Here is a 23,108-nt window from a genome sequence, read left to right on the forward strand (position 1 = left end):
ATAACATAGCAAACCATAGCACGTGACATATGAAAATCCCTGCCGTTGTGGAACTAACATTCTGGAGAGGGAGACAGATGAAATGAATGGTAACTCCTATTAGAAGGCAGTAGGTGCTATGGGGAAAAGCAGGGAAGGAGACACGATGTGCAGGATGGGGTGGAGAGAATGTTGGTTGCAACAAAGTGGTAAGTGAGGATCATACTGACGCAGCGACATTTGAGCAAAGTTTTGATGGAGCTGAGGGAGGGAACCACGTCCACATCTGGAGAGAGCTTTGCAGTTAGAAAGAATAGCAAGTGCAAAGTCCTGAGGAGAAGAGAGAATGCTCGGCAAGTTCAGGGCACAGCAAGAAAGGCAGTGTGGCTGGAACAGTGTGAGCAAGACGGAGACTGTCTTGGTTCATTGGGCTGCCATAACAAAACACCATAAACAGTGTAGCTTATAAATGACAGAAATTTATTTCTCACAGTCCAGGAGGCTGGGAAGTCCAAGATCAAGGTAGATTCAGTGTCTGGTAAGGGCCTGCTTGCTGTGTCCTGACATGGTGAAAGGCGTGAGGGGTCTCTCTCGGGCCTCATTTATATGGGCACTAATCCCACTTATAAGGGCTCCACCTTCATGACATGATCAGCTCTCCTAACACCATCACCTTGGGGGTTAGGATTTCAACATATAAATTTGGTGGGGGAGGGACACAAACATTTAGACCATAGCAGAGAGTAACAGCAGATGACTTCCTGCTCCATGGGTGAGTATGAAGGGTGTATGGTGGGCCTTATAGGCTATGTAAGGATTTTGACTTCTACCCTGAGAGAGTTGAGGAACCATTTGGAGGGTTTTGAACAAAACAGAGACATGATCTGATGTATGTTTGAAAAGGACCACTCTGGCTTCTGTGTTGAGAATGAACAGAATGGAGGCAAGGTAGGAGTTTATTGTAATAATCCAGGTGAGGCATGAAGAGGGCCTGGGGCAGGGTGAGGGGTAGGAGAGTGATGAGGAATGATTCAATTCTGGATATGTTTTGAAAGTGGAGCCAAGAGGGTTTCTTGAATGATTGAATGTGGGTTGTGAGAGCAAGAGAGGAATAGACGTTGACTTGGATTCCCAGAGACTGCTTTTATTGATGTGCAGTTGAAGCTCTCTTTTTACCACTCTCCATCTAAGTGACCTGGCAGATGAATCCCTCTGTCTATCATCCTCTAAAACTAAACAAAAGACACCTGAACTTCACGGCCAAGAGGCTCCTCTCTAGAACACTCCTCCATTACTACCTGCAACTCCTGGTCCCAACAAATGAGTGGTCTGTGTACCAACAGTTGTTGACTTCTTTCCAAAACTCTACATTACAATTTTACTTTTAATAACTAAACTGATTAATTAAATATAATGTTAAATAATTGAACATGAGTTTGAAAACAAAGAATTGGAGGCTTTGGTAAGTGTTGGTAAAGAAGAGTCCTCAAAAAGCATTATTGAATAAGAGACAACTATAATAATAGAGGGAAAAATTATAAAATCCACAATGATGATTATGTCCTTGGATTGCTTTGCAATTTTTTTTTTTTTTTTTTTGAGGCAGGATCTTGCTCTGTTGCCCAGGCTAGAGTGCAGTGGTGTCACCATAGCTCACAGCAGCCTCAAACTCCTGAGCTCAAGCAGTTCTCCTGACTCAACCTTCAGAGTGGCTGGGACTACAGGCATATGCCACCACACCTGGGCTAATTTTTCTATTTTTTTGTAGTGACAGGGTCTGGCTATATTGCTCAGGCTGGTCTCAAACTCCTGGGCTCAAGCCATTGATCCTCCTGCCTCAGCCTCCAAAGTGCTAGGATTACAGGCGAGAGCCACCATACCTGGGCTGCAAATATTTTTAAGTTCTTCCTTTAAAGAAATTAAAACTAGAAATCATACCATTTGGTTGTGGGTTAGGCAAGAAAAACAATGCAGACCTATCAACAGACAGATGCTTAAAGAAAGGGCCTTGGCTTTTCTGCAGAGATTGACACTGAGCGTATAGATGTTCACAGAATATATTTGATTCCCTTTTCTCTCCAGCTTTTTTCCCCTCCAATTGAGAAACTGTTCGGATCACCTTGAAGGCGACTGATTTCATTGCATGTTATTCATAATCTACATAGGCTAAAAATGTTCATACTGATAGCAAATACTTTTCCTTGAACCATATCCTATTTCTGCATTCTGGTGCATATATGGGAGCGAGGGTCCTGGGTTTTCGTTTCTAATGTGTTTGTGAAGAATGAATTCACCTTGGCTTAACCTTTACAATTAGACTGTGATAAGAATACACAGCTTGAGAGCCCACTATCACAAAGCACAATGTAGACTTTTAAAAACCTGTCACTAAACAAATTAATGAATCTTCTGAATGCAACAAAATACTATTAAAAAAGATTGACTAAGAAAATGAAATCAGTATGCAGGAGAGAGATCTGCACTCCCATGTTCACTGCAGCATTGCTCACAATGGCCAAGATATGGAATCAACCTAAGCATCCACCAGTGGACGAATGGATAAAGAAATTATGGCATATACACACAATGAGATACTATTCAGCCATAAAAAAAGAACAAAATCCTGTCATTTGAAAAAGCATGGATAAAAGGACATTATGTTAAATGAAATAAGCCAGGCACAGAAAGACAAATACCACACGATCTCACTTATATGTGGAATCTAAAAATGTCGAACTCATAGAAGCAGACGGTAGAATGGTGGTTTCTAGGGGCTGAGGGATTGGGGGAGTTTTGCAGATTTTGGTCAAAGAACACAAAATTTTAGTTAGACAGGAGGAATAAATTCAAAAGATCTATTGCACAACATGGTGATCTTCCACAGTGAGCAGGTCTATGCAAACCGACACCCAAATGGTGAGGGAGCTGAGAGGCCCAAGGAGGCTGACAAATCCAGTTTCTCAGGAAGAAACTTTTAATAAGGACTTAAGAACAGAAGCCATGTCTCGGGTGGTCAAGAGATTGTGGATCCCTGCCCTGTTACCCATCATACGTGGGGCTTATATACCATAGAGAAAGGGTATACGTGCTCCAGAGGGAATGTGTAGGGCAACTGATAACATCTTGTCCTGACCTAAAGGGCCAACTAGATAAAATACAAATCTTAGAGGCATTCCTGGAACTGGGATCAATCACAAGTCAGCATGGTGGATTAGCATCCATGATCGATTTGATTTAGGCTCCGCTATAGTTAATAGTGACTGTAGTTAATAACAATGTATGATATACCTGAAAATTGCTAACAGATTTTACATATTCTAACTACACAAAAAATGAAGTAATGCATATGTTAATTAGCTTGATTTAGCCATTTCACAATGTATACATATTTCAAAACATCATAAATGTACAATTTTGATTTGTCAATTAAAATTTTGTTTAAAATTTAAGGACATTGGGAAAAAAAAGAGTTTAATTTACTTTCATTCATTTGTAATTGTAGAAAAAGTACCTGTAGAAACATCCTTTGGCCCCCAGAGGGCGCAGGGTGGAAAGAAGTCAGAGCCGAGGGTTTGTGCCCTCCAGTTGGCCCAACCTGGTTACCAGGCTGCTACGGAGAATAGAAAAAGTGGTCGGTGTTCTCCTCAGAGAACATTCACTACGGGATGTTGGTAGACACAAGGGTCATATTAATATATATCTAAACCCTACCTCTTGTTTTTGGTGAAATGTAGTAAATATGCAAAAAATTGCATCACCTTCTGTCTCACCTACAGAAATGGAGTGTCTGTGTCTGTCTCTTTGTCTGTATGTTTGTGTCTGTGTCTCACTCTGTGCGTGTATCTCTGTGTTTCTCTCACTCTGTGTCCCTGTCCTTCTCCCTCCGTGTGTGGGTGCCCCTATCTCTCCCTCCCTGTCTCTGCAAAGCGGGGAGCCCACAGTGTTCCAAGCTTTCCTTCCTATAAGAAACACAGAATACTGTTGAAAGTACATGAACGTGGCTAAATTATGCAAATTTGCAGTTCTAAATGTTCTGCCAATAGGCTGTACCTGCAGATTTCTCTTCAAGACAGGAAACAAAACCTAAGCAATCCCTTCTTGTATTCTCTTATATTTCAGGACATTTCTCTTATCATTTAGATGTTCGGAGTAGTTTAATTGAACAGGTTTTTTTCCCTCTTCGATATTTTACTGATATGTTTCAAGGAATCCTAATGGCTTAATATTTACTGTAAGAATTTCATATATCAATTTAATTGCTGCATGAATATTAATTTATTGAAGTTAACATTATCATGAACACATAATGGAAAAATGCTCCTCAGAGAGGAAGGTGAATGTTAACCAGCAATAGGACAAAGCTATCTTCAAAAGACAGATAATGGGACATAGCTTCACAGTTCGCTTTATATATAACTGAGGTCGAGTTATGGTCCAGCTATGTCTGTGTCTCTGCAGGTTCCAGGTTTTGGATGAGGAGACTCAGGAACGTCTCTAGCCGCTTCCTGGATCTGTACGCAATCAGTCCTCCCTTGTTGGCCCACCGATCCACCCCAGTAGCGCCCTCGTTTTCCACGTGGTACACCAACTGTGGCAAATCGAGCCCCGTTTCGGGATTTCTTTCTAAGCATTCTTTCAAGTCTACTATTCCCCCTCCCATGGCCCGCAGTATGGCATGAGCAGCACAAGAGTCCCACTTGAATGTGGTATCTTCTGAAAAGATGTAAATGTCAACAAGGCCTTGGACAACACAAAGGCTCTTGTAACCAGCCCCAGCTGCCCCAAATACGCTCTCTCCACACACACGTGACAATGCGGCTTTGATAGTCTCTTTTTCGCTTGTACTAATGACTGCTGAAAAATGGTGGGAGAATTCTGCTTCAGAGCTGGTGTTTCCAGGCTGAGTCTCACTGCCGCTTCTTTCAGAGGTGGCGTGCTGCAGTGAATGGATGTTGGTCCCCAGGTAAGAAAGGCCCCAGTAGCACTGTCCTTTCCACCTGTAGAAGGAAGATTTCAGTTGGAGGTGATTATCACATTTGTTTTCTATTATTCATGTTGCTTTCAAACTTAATGATACGAAAAGATGATATCATAACACAGTGAGTCTTAATGCCCTTAAGCCTAGTAATAGCCATCAAGTGGCTAGTTTATTCCTAGAAGTTACTCACAGGCATGCAGCTGAGTTGTTACAGAGTTAAGAATGCTTTTAATTTTACTTCATTATCACATCAATGTAGGGCAGCCCTAAAATATTTGTAGAATTTCCAGCTTCCAGAGCCATTGCAAAACTGCATCATCCTCTTGGCATTTAAAGTTTAATAGGGCAAAAGATGAACAGATAAATAGCTCTTTTCAATCTGCAAATCTTTTACAATCCTCATAACAAGATTTTTTTCATTTGGTAACATCTTTTCATTCTCTCATTGACTAGTTTCACTTTGGTTTCTACGACCAAGAGAGATGGACTCATAACAGTATTGTTGGTAACAATAAAAGCACCTTCCACTTATCAACGGTTAACTTACTACCTATGTTGGGTAATTTATTCTATGTACAGATGAGGAAACAGAGGCTTAGAGAATGCAAATGACTTGCTGTAGCCCACTCAGCTAGTGAGTGGTAGAACCTGCATTCAAACCCAGACAGTCTCAGTCCGGAATCTGCACCTCTAACTACTTAGTTGACCACTTCCATTTCTAGGCCATGATTATGTCTACATGTTGTCCCAGTTTCTTTTCACTATCTTAATGATCTTTAAAAGGTAACAGAGACACATTTTTGGTTTGGAAGAGGCAGAGGAAAAATATCAAAATTTCAGAGTTGTAAACTTACAACTATTAAAGAATAAGTCTTACCTGAAGCAACTCAAAGTTCAATAAAAATATATAGTCCTATATGAATGTAAAAATATGACTTATTTCAATAAAAACTTGCAGCTGCTTCTTTCAGTTGGACTCTGCTGTGCTCTAGAGTCAACCCCAAAGCACAGGCCATGGATCAGAGGCACTGAGTCCTGGCCGTCCTCTATGCTCTGTTCCAGAGCCCATGGAAGGGTGAGGAAGGAGGAGGCAGAAAGGGAAGTGATGCTGACAATATTTATAAGCAGTTACGCCATAATTAGGTTCTAATTCTGGCCATATCTACCAATCTTTTCCTTTGATAAATTTTCACATTTTATTTTGAATTTCTTCTAAAATTACACAAAAGTTCAACTGACCATACGGTGATAACATCTATCTTGTTCCACATGTATTGGAAGACAGTGTTACCACCATTCTATTCATCTGGTTTTGAGTGGATTCTAGAAACAGGGAACAGGATTGCTATATTCCAAATGTAAAACCTTGATTTCTTCAAGATAGTATTTCTTTGAATTTCTACCAGCATGTACACGGCCCCAAATAAAATTATGCTACATCCAGGATTGAAAATAGAAAGAAGCTTAATCCCAACAGGCAGACTTTTAATGGGAACACCCCAGTGGATCGAGTCACAGGAATGTCATGTAGTGATTGATAATGCTGACAATAAACAAAGCTGAGGTCATAGATTCTAAAACCATAATGTACCAAAAACATCTGTCTTTTACCTGAGGGTGTTTTGGTCTTGTGACACAAAGGGCTGGTTGATGACCCCCATCAGGGGCACCCCTGTCTGTCTGTCATAGACACCAACTAAAACGGTGACACACTGAAGTCCATAGGGAAAGATTCCTTGGTTGGGCTTGACGTCAGCAGAACCTTTTATATACTGGTAAGTCGAATCTGAAAAATGAAGCAGGTGTGTTTGGATTTAGATAAAGATTATTTGAAAGATAATGATGGATACATCTATAAACTCTGTCCTATGTCATTTCTCTCTTCTACTGATTTGGTGACCAATCAGGTTTTACCTTCAGATGTTACTTGTATTGAATTGTTATTTGACCACTTGTATTTGACTTTTAAATGGCTTAAATTGCATGTCCTGACTCTGAGAACTCTTGAGGGGAGAGGACATGATTATAGTTCCTGTGGCATCTGGCATAGCCCCTTGCAAATGATAAGCACTCAAATATATGTCACTTGTCAAAAGCACTTTAAAGCTAGTAACTCAGGATAACTGGTGGAATTATTTTAGAACTGTTACTAATCAAAGGACCAGTACAATGTGAGATGGAAAAGCCTCATTCCAGGAATCTGTCATAGGTACAATTATCTTTTGTTATTATTATGTGATTCAAGCTGGAAGAAAGACAATGATGGCATAAAAGGAAGAAATGAAGGTGCTCCTGTGAAGAAGAGGCAGAGGAGCTGGGTTTCCCCTTAAGAGACGTATATGCCAGCAGGTGACTGCCAGCATCTAGTGACCTACACACAGTTCAGGATGTGCCTGGCAAAAGATCCAAAGAGCTAGGAAACGGAATCAATTCAGGGTGGAACCAAGAAACAGGAGATCCTCATCCCTCAGAAACCATAACTGATGCCAGTTTACCCTTAAGGGATAAAAGATTTTAGGAAAGATTCTTAGGTTCCATATATAATCTTTGGCTGCATGTTATATAATTGTCTGATGACTAAACCCATTTCTATAACATGTTAATGTGCTTGTAGGATGGTATAGATTGGGGGGAGTTCAGCATAATGAATGGTCTCATTGTGTTGGGTGGAGTATGTCAGGGAGGTAGGAAAAAAAGGAGGGGTAATTCTTAAAATTAATACCCAGGCCTTTGTGTTAATAGCACTATCAAGGATAATGGCTACATTTTTAAAACAATGAGTTATAGATTATGGTTCTACCACAGTAATGACAATAAATAATGGTAAGGTTTACCTAGGGTTCATAAACTGACTGTTTATGAGTCACATTCAGCTGTGTTTTGCCTCACTTGTACAGTGTTTTTGATTGTTTAATTGAATTAGCAGCCAAGGGTTACAAATTGGGATATCAGACTTAAAAACCTGGATTTTGGTTTCTCTTTTAAAGAAATCTGAAGATCTGGCCTATACTGCCATATGGCAACAATCTGCTGGAGCCAAGTGCTCTTCAAATAGCACGTGTGCTCAACTGCTGATAACTGCCATCACCTCTCATTTATTTACCTTGAAGTCTTTTAAAGATGAGTTAATTTGTCTTTGTATATGTGCCTGTATGTATGTACATGTGGTATGTACACACAGATCTGTTAGATACGTATATATGTGCATAGCAATATATATACACCTCAATGCTTAGCATTTTAAAACTTTATAATTTTAAAAACTTCTAGGAGAGTTAAACTACACTCTCAATTTTTATTTTTCAAAGCAAAAAAAAAGACTGTGAATATAAGAAGAAATAAATGAAAGCAAACATACTCTCCTATACTTACCTATGGGATCCACCCAAATTCCCAAAATGTCCTGTGGAATGTCGATCTCTATTGAATCCAGAGTTGGGTCAGTAAAGGCAACATCCTGATGAACAACCTTGGCTAATGCTTCAGATGCCAACTTGTTACCATTAAGGACTTTGCTAAGCAGCTCTACTGTTTCTTCCTCTGTTGAACAGAGTCTCAAGGTAATCTTCTCCCCTAGAGTAAAGACAAACTAAAAGCCATTGTATTTCAAGGGTTTCAGTGGAGAAAGGACAAGAAAGCTGTGCACTTAGATTAGGTGAGGGCAATATCTCCATGCCAGTGGTTCCTAAGCCCACTGACTGTCAGAAGCACCTGGGGGACTTTGTAAAAATCAAAGATGCCTAGTGGCCACTCATGCACTTAATCTGAATAGTGAGGATGGGTTCCAGGAATCAAAAGACCTCCCCAGAAAAATGTCCACATGGGCACAATTTTGTATCTAATTTAAGGGATACATAGACCAGTTAAGAATCTCTGAATCATTGATCATTAATCTTTTATTTACTTATTTTTATCTTGACTTTTATATATATATATAGGTCATCCTGTTCATGCCTGAATGTTATTGAAAAGAACAGAGGTTTTATCAGCACATTGAAGTACTTCTACCCACTATGATACTGCTTTTAACCGAAAATTGTTTATGCTAAGTAATAAAAGATGAAGTATACTAATCTTTAAATGTAGTAAAACTCTGACTCTAAATGATATACATAGAAATAGCTCTCTTCTGTGAGACCTGAGAATGAGAACATAAGCAAAGCTGCTCCTCCAAATGAAACCAGAGGTTACTGAGTCCAGATGATATACCATCTCCCTCCCTTCTCTTTTGGAGACGGGGGTCCCACTCTGTTGCCCAGTCTGGAATGCAGTGGTGTGATCAGAGCTCACTGTAGCCTCGAAGTCCTGGGCTCAAGTGATCCTCCCACCTCAGCCTCCCTTGCAGGATTACAGGCACGGGCCACTGCACCCAGCCTACCACCACTTTAAACGAGTTTCTTAGACACTTGGTTAGTCTGGGTCCCAGCTCCAAATAAAAGTGAGGGAAGAGGCTGGTAAAAATAGACAAATGAATAGCAACAAAAAGTGATGGCAATGAATAAAAAACAAAACTGTTAAAAATTAAGAAAGCATAGCACTTTGGGGCTTTTAGGCATATAGAGAAATACTCCTGGCTATTCTATCTATTCCGAGGACGAGGTGTCTGCATCACCTGAGAGCTTATTAGAAATTCAGAACCTCAGGCCCCACCCCAGACCTACTGAATTTTAACAAGATCCTGAGGTAATTATATGATCAGTAAAGTTTGGGAAGCACAGTATGAATCTATTACAATGATGACTGAATCAACATGAAATAGTCAATTAAATTCAAATTTAATTAGACTGTTAGAGTTAGGGAATAATAATGCTAAGAATTTCCACTTAACACCTACTTTGGGCCCAGTAAAAGTCATGGGATCATTTAAAGGAGCAAATCATATCGTGTCACTCCTTTGCTTAAAATTTGTGGCTTCCCATCACATTTAGAGGGAAATCCAAACTCCTTCCTGTGATCTGCTCCTGCCTGCACTGACATCATACTCCATCTCCTCTCTTCTCTCCACGATTCTCTGCCCTTTCAACAAACAGGAAAATGGATTGTCTCTTTAATTCTAGATAAATGAAACATTAAAATAGCTGTTTAACAAATAGTTAAATGTAGCTTTTTTTTGGAGAGAGGGTCTCACTCTGTTGCCCAGGCTGGAGTGCAGTGGCATCATCATAGCTCACTGCAACCTCAAACTCCTGGCCTCAAGCCATCCTCCTGCCTTGGCCTCTCGAAGTTCTAGGATTAAGGTGAGAGCCACCACACTTGGTCCAAAGGTAGGATTTTTAAATATGATTGACGTAAGAAATCCTACAAGAGTTTTTTTTTTTAAACCTTCAAAGGTTTAAACGAGATCTCTCTTCTTACTGAATGTCATAGAACTAGCATACAGAGCCAGTGCATCTTAATATATAGTCAATGAAGGAGACTAAAAAATTCAGTTCGTCTAGAAATTCATTTTTTCTCTGTAAATGTGCCTCTAGATATTTACTAGTTATATGATCAGTATTTATAGTTCACTATTTTAGTCTTTAACCATTAAACAAACAAAAAACTCAAACTAAAAAAAATGTTTCTCTGAAAAGAATCAGATGGAGACTGTGATGATTTCCTCTATACAACAAAGGAACATGGAGGTCCATCACAGGAGAATCTGGCCCACAGGAAACTAAATAAATAAGACTGAAAACTTGGAACTAAAAGGAGCCTTTCTATTAGTTCAAGTATTTTACAGAGGTTCTGAGACCCGGGGAAATGATGAGGTGATTTGCTCAAGATCACACAGTGTTTCAGGGCCAGGGCCTGCTCTACACTCTTAGCCAAGGACCATGGGCTCCCCAGGGAGTTCACAAATGGGTTTAAACCTGGGGTCTGAAATTATGTAGACGTACATTTTGGAACATTGATAACTTACATTAGATTTCCAAAGGGCCATACAGTTTTCTCAAAGGTGAAATCATAAATTCTCTAAATCCACAGATTGATATCTAAAATGATACATGGACTAAGTTATTCTAAGAGGCTACATTTTTCTATCTAAGTTAAATGGCATGATATTCTGAGGTAGAAATTGAATGAACCTTAACATTCAAATATATTTATATTAAAGGGCTTCCAAATCTTTTATTATATAAATTGAAGATTAGAATACCATATGATAATTAAGTTATAAAAACACATTAAGATTCTTATACTTACCCAAATCATTAGTAAACTCATTGGATTCTTCTCCAAAAATATTTTTTTCCAAGCCTGGAAACTGAATGATTCAGAGTATGACCAAAAAAAACAAAACAAAACCCACACATGTTCAATTCTGAACAGATTAATTTTATATTTCAAATTAAATAACATAATTAGTTCTGAAATTCTAAAATTTCCAGTTCTAGAAACTAATCCAAGTACTAGAAAAATGAAGTCAGCTTGGTTCAGTGCTTAATTTTCCTGCTCCCTTGCCCCTCTAGGAAGTTCAAATCATACTGAATGTCTAGTTTCCTTATGTCCTGTACAGTTTGCAGAAGTACTTCTAGAAACTTCATCCTCTACTCAAGGGCCATAGAACTGGAATGTTTGCAAAGGAGATGTTTTAATTTAAGCAACACCCTAGTAGCTTATATGAGTTAATATTGTTGATCAAGTACCTAAAATTTTTACTTGAGCCTGGATAGAAGGGATTGGAAGATAATATTAGATTTTGTTTATTTTCAGGTGTATGTTTCCCCACCTGTTGGGAGTATCATTAGCCATCAGGCTAGGAAGGTGATATAGAAAAAAGGGAAATATTTTATTTGCCAATAATTTAAGCATCAATATAGAGTGAATAAATGGAATCAAGTAAGAATTTTCTCATCTCTGTATGATAAGGAAGCTTTTGATACATTTTGCTTCTGATCTTTGTAGTAAAGATAATTTTTCTCAGAATATGTGAATTATGATATGCATGATGTTCTTGGGGAACAAAAGGAAATGCTTCAAATATTTGAACTCAGTCATTTGCAGATGGCCAATAGCTTTAATAATGTCCATGACCACTTTTTTTTTTTCTCTTTTGCAGGACGGTACAAGTCAACAAGGGCTGGCAACCAGCCCATGCATTGAGGACGGAAGCTCCATCTCTCCAGCCTGCTTAAAGACCTGTTCCTGAGGCCACAGGACATAATGGTCATGAGATAAAGATATTTTTATAGTCAAAATGGCATACAATTCATAAATGAACAATTGCCTAAACTTGTTATAATGCTTTGAAGTATTAGCCCATAAAAATTAATGTTGGTACATTTCTTTTTTTTTTTTTTTTTTTTTTGAGACAGAGTCTCGCTCTGTTGCCCTGGCTAGAGTGCCCTGGTGTCAGCCTAGCTCACAGCAACCTCAAACTCCTGGGCTTAAGCAATCCTTCTGCCTCAGCCTCCCAAGTAGCTGGGACTACAGGCATGCACCACCATGCCCGGCTAATTTTTTTCTATATATATTTTTAGTTGTCCAGATAATTTCTTTTCTATTTAGTAGAGACAGGGGTCTCGCTCTTGCTCGGGCTGGTCTCGAACTCCTGACCTCGAGCGATCCTTCCACCTCAGACTCCCAGAGTGCTAGGATTATAGGTGTGAGCCACCACGCCCGGCCAATGTTGGTACATTTCTAATCCAGTTGCTTCACTATCTTTTGCATTCAACTATATTGATAAGTAAGAAACAAAAATAAACTCGCTTCATTTAGTTTACTGGAGCCAGGTATTAAACAGCGTGAAAAAGTACAGTTTGTAGAGATTTCATGATGTCATTTATTCTCTTCTCTGGCTTATGGTCAAGATTTCACTGAAATGATTCTAGATGATTCCTAGTATTTTGATAATTTCATAGAAACTATTCTAATATTTTATAACGCCATAATGAAGTTCTATCTTCCCAAATCTAAAAAAAAATAACTATTAGATTATCATATAAAAGGCAATATAGTAGTACAAAGAACAGATTCTGGAGCCATTCTGACTAAAATTGTGTTGAAAAACTGGTCCTACCATTCACTTGCTGTGAAACCTTAGGCAAGTTACTTAACTTCTCTGTGCCTCCCTTTTTCATCCACTACATTGGAATAACAGTTCTTACATCATAAAATTGTTATAAGACTTAAGTTAATATATTTAAAGCCCCTAGAACAGTGCCTAGCACATGGTCAGCATGTATAAGTCCTGCTAGTATTATTATTACTACAACTTAGAAACACAGTTTCTTTCCCCAGTCAGCTCAAGATACTTAGAATGACAATCATTGTTTGTTATAAAGAATGTTTTTCTTCTAGAATAAAGTGAGACTTTAAGTCTCTAGCCACAATCCCATAACTAAGGCAATTATATAAATGACTAAGTCCAAAAGGTATGACTTAATATATCAAGTTAAAAAAAATCAGGTTACGAAACAATGTGTTCTCATTTCTGTTGAAACAAATCGTACACATCATGCACACACATACAAGTAGAAGGAAAATGTTCTAACAATATTTAACAAAACATAGCTGTGGTTTTCTCTAGTGATGAGATTAAGAGGATTCTCATTTTTGCTTATTTTCTAGAGAACATTATTTATTAAGAAACTCGTTAATAAATGAAAGGTTCTATATCACAATGTTTATCTCTAGGTATTAGAATTGTGAGTGATTTTTATTTCCCTCTTTACTTTTCTGTATTTTAAAGATTTTCTGCAATGAACATTTTATTAATATCGTATCAAAACAAGGGAGAAAAAAACCCCAAGACATTTATTTGAATCCAAGATCTAGTATTCTGAGGGGGTGAGGGGAGTAAAAAGCATGCTTTTTATGAGGGGGAAAAAAGTCACACAGGCAAGTATTTTGCAATTACCTTGGCTGTGACCTTTCTTACCTTGTTCTCCATATTCTGTTTTATAACTTCCTGTACCAGTACATCGGCCAAGGTCTTGAAATCAACTGCAAACTTCTTGTTCTTTTCTCCCTCTTTCTTTTCTTCAATCAGTAGCTGGAAGAGCGCTTCTTGCTGCCTGCACGCCCGGGCGATGTTGGCAGCTTTCTCAGAGACCCGGAGCAGCTCCCGGAGGATATCGGACATGTCTGAACCTTGCTTTTCAGTTGCAGCTTCTAGCGGAATCAGTACCCACTCTCTGGGCTGTCAGCTGAAAAAGTGCCAGAATGTGAAAGAGAAAGCAGTTCAGAGCCTGCTGTCAGGGTAGCTCCGGCACTGCTACCAACCCATCTGGCAGTCAGCTTGGTCAGCCTGGTGAACAGCTAGTTAACATATATCCCACTCACATCTTCAGTGTGGAAGACTATAGACATAATCTAAAGTTTGAAATGTATTTTTTAAAATCTTAAAAAATACTTGCACTCTCAAAAATACCTTACACAAAGAACTGAATTATCACTGAAATAAAAATCTTTGAAGCAGAATCTACATTATATTTATAAATCGCTAGACAGGCAAGCAGGTGGACATACACCACAATGTTAACGGAAAGCCAAATTCTTGTAATGACCTGAGAACGGTCACGTAGGCTTAGCAGCAGTGCTGAAGTACTGCACGTTCTGTCACGCTGTGGGAAGAAAAGAGAAGCGGGAGAGGATTTGTGCTATAGTTTTGGGGCAACTTTCTAAAGTAGTAAGTACCACACAAGAAAGCACTGTGTGTCCTGCAAGATTCTAAGACCATTCTTGGACTGGCAGCACAAGCCATTTCATAGCCAACTCCCCTGAACCCCATTTTAAAAAGTCCCATTATCTGTGCTGCTCCTCTGCTAAGTTTAAATAATAACATGAAGTGAAGCATGCAAACTTGTTGGGACTTGAAAAGTTCTGGCTTTTAAGAGTGTTATGCTATTATACCTCCATATCTCTATCGGGCTTATGTTGCAATTAGGAGAGAAACATTTCTCATTTTTAATAGTAGCTACCTGTTATTGGAAGCTTGAGTAATTCCTATCTCATTATTGTGAGGATTATCAGCCCTGTTTTATAGTTAAAGAAACTGAAGCTTAAAGAGGTTAAGTAACTTCTTCAGGTTACACAAGATTAAACGGCAGGGTGTGGAATCAGTCATACACAGTGGCTTGGGCTCTTTACTATGATAATAAAAAGTTTCCTTGTTCCCTTAATGGACTCTAGAAGGCTGAGAATTAGTGCAACTATGAAGATGCCAATGCAATGGAGTTACTTTGGAATTGTCATAGTTGGTTTGTCTCAAGTTTGCTTAAAAAAAAAAAAGTTCTTTTCTTCTTAAGATTATGGGTCAACCACCATGAGATGTCCAAGCTCAGTAGTAATAAAAGGAAAGTGCATAAAAGCAACAAGACATCTTCTCTGTTATATATGTTTTAAAGTTAACATTCATTCTCGGAGGCGGTGTGGTCAAACAGGTGCTGATGCTTTGCTAATGGGCATGCAAACAGGTAGGTCCCAGGCAGTGATCTGACAAAAATGTACCAAGATTCCCACAGATGTTACTGCCTTTTTGGTCAGGAACCCATCTTTCCTTAATTTGCATTAAGGAAGTCAGAGTTAAAATATTTCTGCAAAAGGAGGATTGATAATATATACGGTAGCAACAAGTTGAAGATAAATCTTAAATATTGGTAAAACATAGAATACTATGCAGTCAGTAAAATCATGTTTCTGAAGAATATTTAATAATTATAAATATATTAATGCAATTATGTTAAGTGAAAAATTACCTATGACCATATATTAATATAATTTGATGGTATGTTACCAATTTGTGTTTATACACGTAACAGAGACAGATGAAAGAAAGACTAGTGGGTAAAGTTTTAATGGTAGTTATGGCTGAGTAGTGGAATTGTGGAGGACTTTTTCTTCCATTATGTTTTTCTGTAATTTTCCAATATTCTACAGTAAATATATAGTGCTTTTATAAGAAATAACATTTTAAAGTATCTTGGGGCAATTAAGCACGATGGTATCAGAATTTCTCAACTCATCAAGGTGAGGCAAAGGTCCAGACAAAATGGGACTATGGCAATGACACAAAAAGCTTTCAGGTGATAGAGAGGATGTAATTACAATTTAAACGAAAACACTTGCCTACTTAAAGGCCTTGTATTTCAGGAATGAATGATATGGTGAAATATTCACTGTAGTGGACTTGAATCTAAATACTAAAAAAAAACAGTTGCATTAATAATAAAGCTGAGGCACCCTGACTTAGAAATAATTTATGGCATATATGACATATACATGCCAAAAATTATAAGTCATATATAATATACAACCACAGAGATGCATGCATATCTCAGTATAATATATGGCCCCAAGAGTATAAACTCCATAACCTTAATTTTCAGTTCTTAGTAAATTTTCTGTGGTTACTGTAAGTGAAGGGGAAAGAATCAATGAACCAATAGTATCTAAGTATCCCGCACAGCTGCTTCCCTCCTCTGCAGACCCGAGCTTTATTTCCTCAATAATGACCACTCTAACCGCACCTGAGCAGTCATTGATTAGCGTGCACAGCAACTTGACCAATGGAAAGAACTATCAGCTGTGAATGGCAGCCCTGTAAGTAACAGGTGTACAGATTTTAGGAATTCTTTATAACACAATAATCATGTGTTTCGTTCCAAATTGATCCCCGAGTTCAATGTTAACCACTCTCGAATGACCTCATCCTCGCCTTGAATGACCCAACTTGAGATAATTTGTCTACAGAGAAATTGAGGGCTACATCAACACAGAATTTCTTTCTTCAGGTTTATCAATACCTCTCTCTTATTAACACTCATGGAAATTATCTTTCAGATGATTTTTAAAAGTAAATTTACATACTCATTCACCTAAGTTAGTTTTATTTAAATGTTATACTTTAAATGAAAATTATAGATTTATAATTAGTAAGTGAAAACATTTATCATAATGTAACAGCTTTGACTATAGAAGATTAGTATTCCTCAGAGTGTTCTGAGAATCACCTGTATCATAATTCCACAAGGTGCCTACTAAAAAGACAGATTTCTGGGCACCACCCCACCTTAGTGAATCAGAATCTCTGGGGACAAGGCCTAGGCATCTGTATTTTTGTCAGCATCCTAGATGACTTTAAACAGTGAGATTTAATAGCTCCTGTTTTCTAGGCTGCTTATTTTTCTTTACTACTATGCTGGCAATTTCAGGGGCACCTGGCACCTGGTGGCAGGCATCTTGGTGGAATCATGCAGGTGCGATGGTTCTGCTATCAGTTGTTCATGTGCAGAGATAGGCCAAAGTTGAAATAATAACAGCTAACGTTTATTAGGTACCCACTATATGTTAGGAATCCTTCTAAGCACTTTACATATATTATCTACTTTAATTCTCATACAACCTTATCAAGTAGGCACTATTATCTCCATTTTACAGATGAAGAGACTGATGCACAAGGAGGTAATTTGTCCAAAATCACATAGCTAGGAAGTGGCAGGACAAGATTCAAACCTGTGAGCTGGCAGAAGCCCACAATGTTGACCAGTAATCTAGCCAATGAAATTTTTTCATAAATTGTTAGCTGTTAAAATAAAGGAAAAAAATGAGTAATTGCTGGATAATAATCATAAGCACATTATAAGGCGTATTATATAGCAAAAACTAAACATACACCTAGCTGATATCTGCCACTAGTTTGATCATTATATATCATTATTTAATTGACACTTGATTTCCCTTTTACTTGCAGAAAAACCTTTTCCCCAGTTGATCTTCAGCCTCTCTGTAAAGTACCCTGCTGGGTAGTAAAAGCTCAAATATTATATTCTACTGACGTTTCCCTTAAATGGCTGTAGTGGCATTGGTGGCAAGGGGGAGGGGAGGGAGGAGGTACTCTAGTGCCTAATAGCTAGTTCTTCTGGTCTTGGTTTGTTGTTTAAGACTGAGTGGCTTAAACAATAAAATTTTATTTTCTCACAGCTCTGGAGGCTGGGAGTCCAAGACCAAGCTGTTGGCAGCTTTGGTTTCTCCTGAGGCTTTGCTCCTTGGCTTACAGATGGCCTCTTCTCACTGCGCCCTCACCTGGCCTTTCCTCTGTGGGCAGGACCTTCTGGTGTCTCTCCCTCTTCTAAGAACACCAGACAGATTGGATTAGGGCCCATCTGTACGACCTCACATAACTTTTAAAGGTCCTATCTCCAAATACAGGTACATTCTAAGGTACTGAGGTTTAGGGCTTCAACAGATGGACATTGGGGGAACACAGTTCAACCCGTAACACCTCTCCCAAAAGAGAGGCTTTGGTTATCTTAGCAAATGCAAACACAATCTATTCCTTTGTCACTTGTTCTCGGGCCAAACAGTCAAAATAATGGGATAGGGTTTTCTTCCCCATCTATGTGGTCAGTAAGGCAGATCTGTGAGGCAGTCTTTCCCACGAAGAGCTACTCACTCCAACAGCCAAATAATTAATGATGCATGAGCACTGACACAATCTCCCATAAGCTTACTTTTCTTACGACACATTTCAAGTCACATTTCAGCAAAACAGGCTTAAAGAAATTTCATTCCTCACGTCAGAACAAATGTATGTCTGTACATTAACATAAAATTACGTCACCATGTCAGATAGAATTAGGGTGTCTTTAGCTTTCGTGGGATTTTCTAGTCCAGTTGGAGAAATACTGAAAAAATGGAAGTAGGTCAGATGAAAAAAAGGATCTTAAAAATTTTTTGGAAACCCAAAGCTCTCTACAAAGATAAAACTCCCATTTCTAGCCATCCTGTGGTCTCATCAGAAAACCAGAGGTTTAAAAATCATATCTATATAATTTACACCTATTTCAGATGTGATAAACAATAGAGTGGAAAAGACACAGGCTTTGGAATCCGGTAGACCTGGGCTCACAACCTAGCTCTGCCACTAATCAGCTGTGTGGCATTAGGTAATTCACTCGGCCTCTCTGAGCCTCTCTCCTCAGATGTAACAGGAAGATAATACTTATTTTGCAGTGTGACGTCATAAAGATCAATGAGCTATTTCTGGAAAAGTACCCAGCACAGAGCTTTGCACTTAGTAGATAATAAATGACAGCTATGACTATTAAATACCACCTCACAGAAACCACAGTCACATGTCCTTACTTGAGAAAGTAAGAGCTTGGCAAGTTTATATGGGTCACTGCAACCTTTTCTGAAAACTTACTAGTCCATTAAATCCAAAGCCTGGAAAACTACTTGTAATTCTCGGAGTAACCCGGAATAAAGTTCCTTTATGTAGGCCAGATCTGACTGCTTCAGTTTCTGGGCATCTGGGTGGAAACTCTGGCTCTTAGAGTCTGTGAGACTACTCCAGCTTCATAGCAGACCATCTGTGAATGGCTTGGGAGAGCCATTTTTCTGTCTGTATGAGAGAGGCGTATTTTGTCAGGATATTTTGTGAGGGTTCTAGGGCCAAGGTGCCTGTACGTGTGTGAAGAGCATGGTTGTCCGCAGTGACAGAAGTGTGACGACATGGAGAACCACTCTTGAATGAATAGGCCAGCAAGTCAAAGCATTTGTTGAGATTCCCTTCTTTTGGAAGAAAATCCGATACTTCTACAGAGCCAACATTTTTGTCCATTGTACATGGACTCCACACCCCTCCCCCATTCATATCCTGAATTCAGTCTTTCGCTCATCCTCCGAAGAATGGCAATTTGAAGCTACTGTGCGGCAGCCCTGCCTGACAGCTATTGCTGCTGGGGGAAAAGGCCCGGTTTCCATGAAGTACCTGGGTGTTTCAGAAGGTGTTTGTTGTGACACCTCCTCTTTCAAGGAGGTACAGCTGTCGGAACTTCGGGGCACATGCTGAGGGGGCAGCCAAGGCTCTGTGTGGCTTGCGCAGTTGTTGTAGGGAAAATACAGACTTTCCACCTCTCTTTCGCCCCACACCTAAGGGCTGCCTCAGGGAGAAGTTTACAGATAAGAGGCTGTCCTGGCAGACAGGATGGGGAACAGAAGTGGGTTCACACAAAGTATGCAGGAGGGCTCAATTTCTTGTGCCACCTGCTAACAGTAGCCTGCCCTGATATCCCTATGAGATGCTTATCTGCCCACCTGGTTTCCTAGACCAGAGGGAAACTATAACGCAAGCATTACTAGGGATTTGCAATACTACCTTTTAGCTCACTGGAAACTAAACTGTCTTTCCATTGTATAAGCTTTGTGTGACTTGCAGATACTTGATTGTCAAACATTTCTCAGAATCCATTAAGTATTACAGTTTGGGACTGCTTGTACTTTTTTGGTGTCATTTCACATAAATCTGTGTGATATTCCTGTCATTACTTCATAGGCTCTGATACGTTTGGCCTTTTAGTAGCTGATTTCCCACTTACTTACTGGAGGCATCAACTCAATTACTCCTATGCTCTCGGAAGACCATAAATTTGCACGTGCTGCTCCCTCTGGCTGCAAGGCCCTTCTGCCCGCTTTCTCCACCTCGTGCCCACTCACCCTCTCAGAATCAGTTCCAGGGCAAGACACTTGAATAGGCACTTCTTAAAAGAGGATATCCAAATAGCCGATAAATACATGGAATGATAGTCTACTTTATTAGTAATCAGGAAGATGCAACTTAAAATCTCAACAGGATACCACTACATATCCAGTGGAATAACCAAAATAAAAAGACTGAAAATTTTAAGTTTTGGTGAGGATACGAACAACAGAAATTCTTATACCCTGCTGGCATGAATGAAACTGGTGCAACCATTTTGGAAAACTATTTGTTTTCCGTACCTTACTGTATACCCCAGAGGTGTTCAATAAATGTTGGCTGATGAATTTCCTCTTAGCTTTGTAACTATAGAATTCATCCTTGATTTTCTGTTTATTTGGGTTTTATCAGAATTACCCAGGTGCTGTTAGGCACATGGGCCCATATTTATTTATATAAAAGTCTCCATATAGTCTGTATTCATTTACAAAAGCAAATCAAAGCTGTATCTGAATGACTGGCAACTGAACCACATTTTTTGAGCACCAAATCAGAATACTCTCTCGTGTAGAGGTGAATTATCCTTGACAAGATTAATTTTGTTGATTAAATTGCCCAAAATAGTAAGTTTAATTTGGTTTTGTGAGAAAAGACATTTAACATGGGATATGTACACCCATCTATTTAACCCTACCATTTCTCCCTCCCTCCTCCCTAACCTTCAAATACTGTTGACACAGCATTCTGAACTGGTCGGTCTACCCTAGCTCTATCGAGGCTACTAATGGACCACATTAGCTTACATTTTTGCTCACTTATGCTGCTCAAAGCAATAGGCTGCAAAGATGTCCCTTGTTCTCAAATGTTGTTCTGGTAGCTTGTAAATGGGAGCTTGTGCTAAAGCAGTGTTTTCCAAAATAGTAAAATCAAGAATTAATTGGGACACCTACTAAAAACATAGATTTTTGGACTGTTCCCCTGGAGATACTGATTCAGTAGATCTGAGCAGAGAAAAGGGAATGTAGCTCAACTAATTTTTATGCAGCAATTTAAGGAAACGCCAGGTGCAACAGTAAGCTCTGCCCTCACTGGTTACTGAGGAGCAGAACAGGGAATCCCAGGGCTGCAGACTGGAAGGACAAATATTGTATGAGTTCACTGATATGAGGTACCCAGAAGAGCCAATCATAGAGACAGAAAGTATAACAGTGGCTACCAGGGCTGGGAGGAGAAAGTAATGCGGACTTGCTGTTTCACGGGCACAGAGCTTTAGTTTGGGATGATCGATAGTGGTGACGGCTGCACAGCAAAGTGAATGTACTTAATGCCATTGTATTATACATTTGAAAATAGTTGAAATGGTAAATTCAATGTTACATATCTTTTACCACAACTTTTTTAAAGTTAAAAAAAGGGGAAAAATTACAAGCTCAAAGAAATGTATATTTCAATATTTTTTTATATTTATCATCTATCTAATAAAGACATAAAAAATATTTGTCAATTGATACCTTTTTTAAAAAAAAGGAGGTTGGGATAAGGGTATGCAAATTACATTTAAAGAAGGGTGGTAGGCTATTTGTCTCAAAGATGATTTTGCACAGCAATCACACGGGTTTTTAATACAGTTGACCTTTGAACAACATGGGTTTGAACTTCGTAGGTCCACTCACTGTATGTGGATTTTTTCCAACCAAACACAGATGGAAAATACTGCATTTACGTAGGCAAATACTGCATTTGCATGATGCAAAACCTGCACGTAGAGAGGGCCAACTTTTCCTATATGTGGGTTCTGCAAGGCTGACTGTGGAACTTGAGTACCTGCCAATTTGGGTATACACAGGCAGTCCTGGAACCAATCTCCTGCATATATAGAGGATGGCTGTACTTAGATTGTATGTTTATATACAGATGCTCCTCGACTTATGATGGAGTTACGTCCTGACAAATCCATTGTAAGTTGAAAATATTCTAAATCAAAAATGTATTTAATAATTGGCCGGGCGCGGTGGCTCACGCCTGTAATCCTAGCACTCTGGGAGGCCAAGGTGGGCGGATCGTTTGAGCTCAGGAGTTCGAGACCAGCCTGAGCAAGAGCGAGACCCCATCTCTACTAAAAATGGAAAGAAATTATATGGACAGCTAAAAATATATATAGAAAAAATTAGCCGGGCATGGTGGCGCATGCCTGTAGTCCCAGCTACTCGGGAGGCTGAGACAGGAGGATCGCTTGAGCTCAGGAGTTTGAGGTTGCTGTGAGCTAGGCTAACGCCACGGCACTCACTCTAGCCAGGGCAACAAAGCCAGACTCTGTCTCAAAAAAAAAAAAAAACAAAAACAAAAACAAAACCAAAAAATGTATTTAATACACCTCACCTACCAAACATCATAGCTTAACCTAGTCTACTTTAAACATGCTCAGAACACTTACATTAGCCTACATTAGCTTACATTAGCCTAACACAAAGGCTATTTTATAATAAAGTGTTGAATATCTCACGTAACTTATTGAACACTATAGTGAAAGTGAAAAACAGAATGGTTGCATGGGGACTGGAAGTACAGTTTCTACTGAATTATCACTTTCTTGCCACCATAAAGTCAAAAAACCATGGTAAGTTGAGGACGGTCTGCACAGTGGTTTCGGTGTAGGTGAAGGGGTTAATAGATATTATGAGGAGTGGCTAAAGCTAATCCCCACCCAAGCCACTCCTTGGCACACCATGGTTCTCTCTCCAAGGC

The 23,108-nt window shown here is 39.1% G+C and overlaps 1 protein-coding gene across 3 annotated transcripts in view; it reads right to left on the bottom strand.

Annotated features, from left to right (window-relative positions):
* Window positions 1–4,258: 4,258 nt before the first annotated feature.
* Window positions 4,259–23,108, bottom strand: part of INPP1 (inositol polyphosphate-1-phosphatase) — a 32,137-nt gene continuing 13,287 nt past the window's right edge. For 2 of the 3 annotated variants that reach the window (XM_069469305.1, XM_069469313.1), the window contains exons 2-6: window positions 13,821–14,088; window positions 11,144–11,204; window positions 8,330–8,530; window positions 6,569–6,743; window positions 4,259–4,976 (exon numbers count right to left, since the gene is read on the bottom strand). In XM_069469305.1, the coding sequence (XP_069325406.1) occupies window positions 4,418–4,976; window positions 6,569–6,743; window positions 8,330–8,530; window positions 11,144–11,204; window positions 13,821–14,024 (1,200 nt within the window). In that variant the 5' untranslated portion in view covers window positions 14,025–14,088 and the 3' untranslated portion in view covers window positions 4,259–4,417. Of the gene's footprint in view, window positions 4,977–6,568; window positions 6,744–8,329; window positions 8,531–11,143; window positions 11,205–13,820; window positions 14,089–16,410; window positions 16,470–23,108 lie in introns of those variants that run through there. The other variant, XM_069469319.1, reaches the window with a different exon arrangement.

Source organism: Eulemur rufifrons, chromosome 1 (genome assembly GCF_041146395.1).
Source record: "Eulemur rufifrons isolate Redbay chromosome 1, OSU_ERuf_1, whole genome shotgun sequence".
In the NCBI taxonomy this organism is placed as follows: domain Eukaryota; kingdom Metazoa; phylum Chordata; class Mammalia; order Primates; family Lemuridae; genus Eulemur; species Eulemur rufifrons.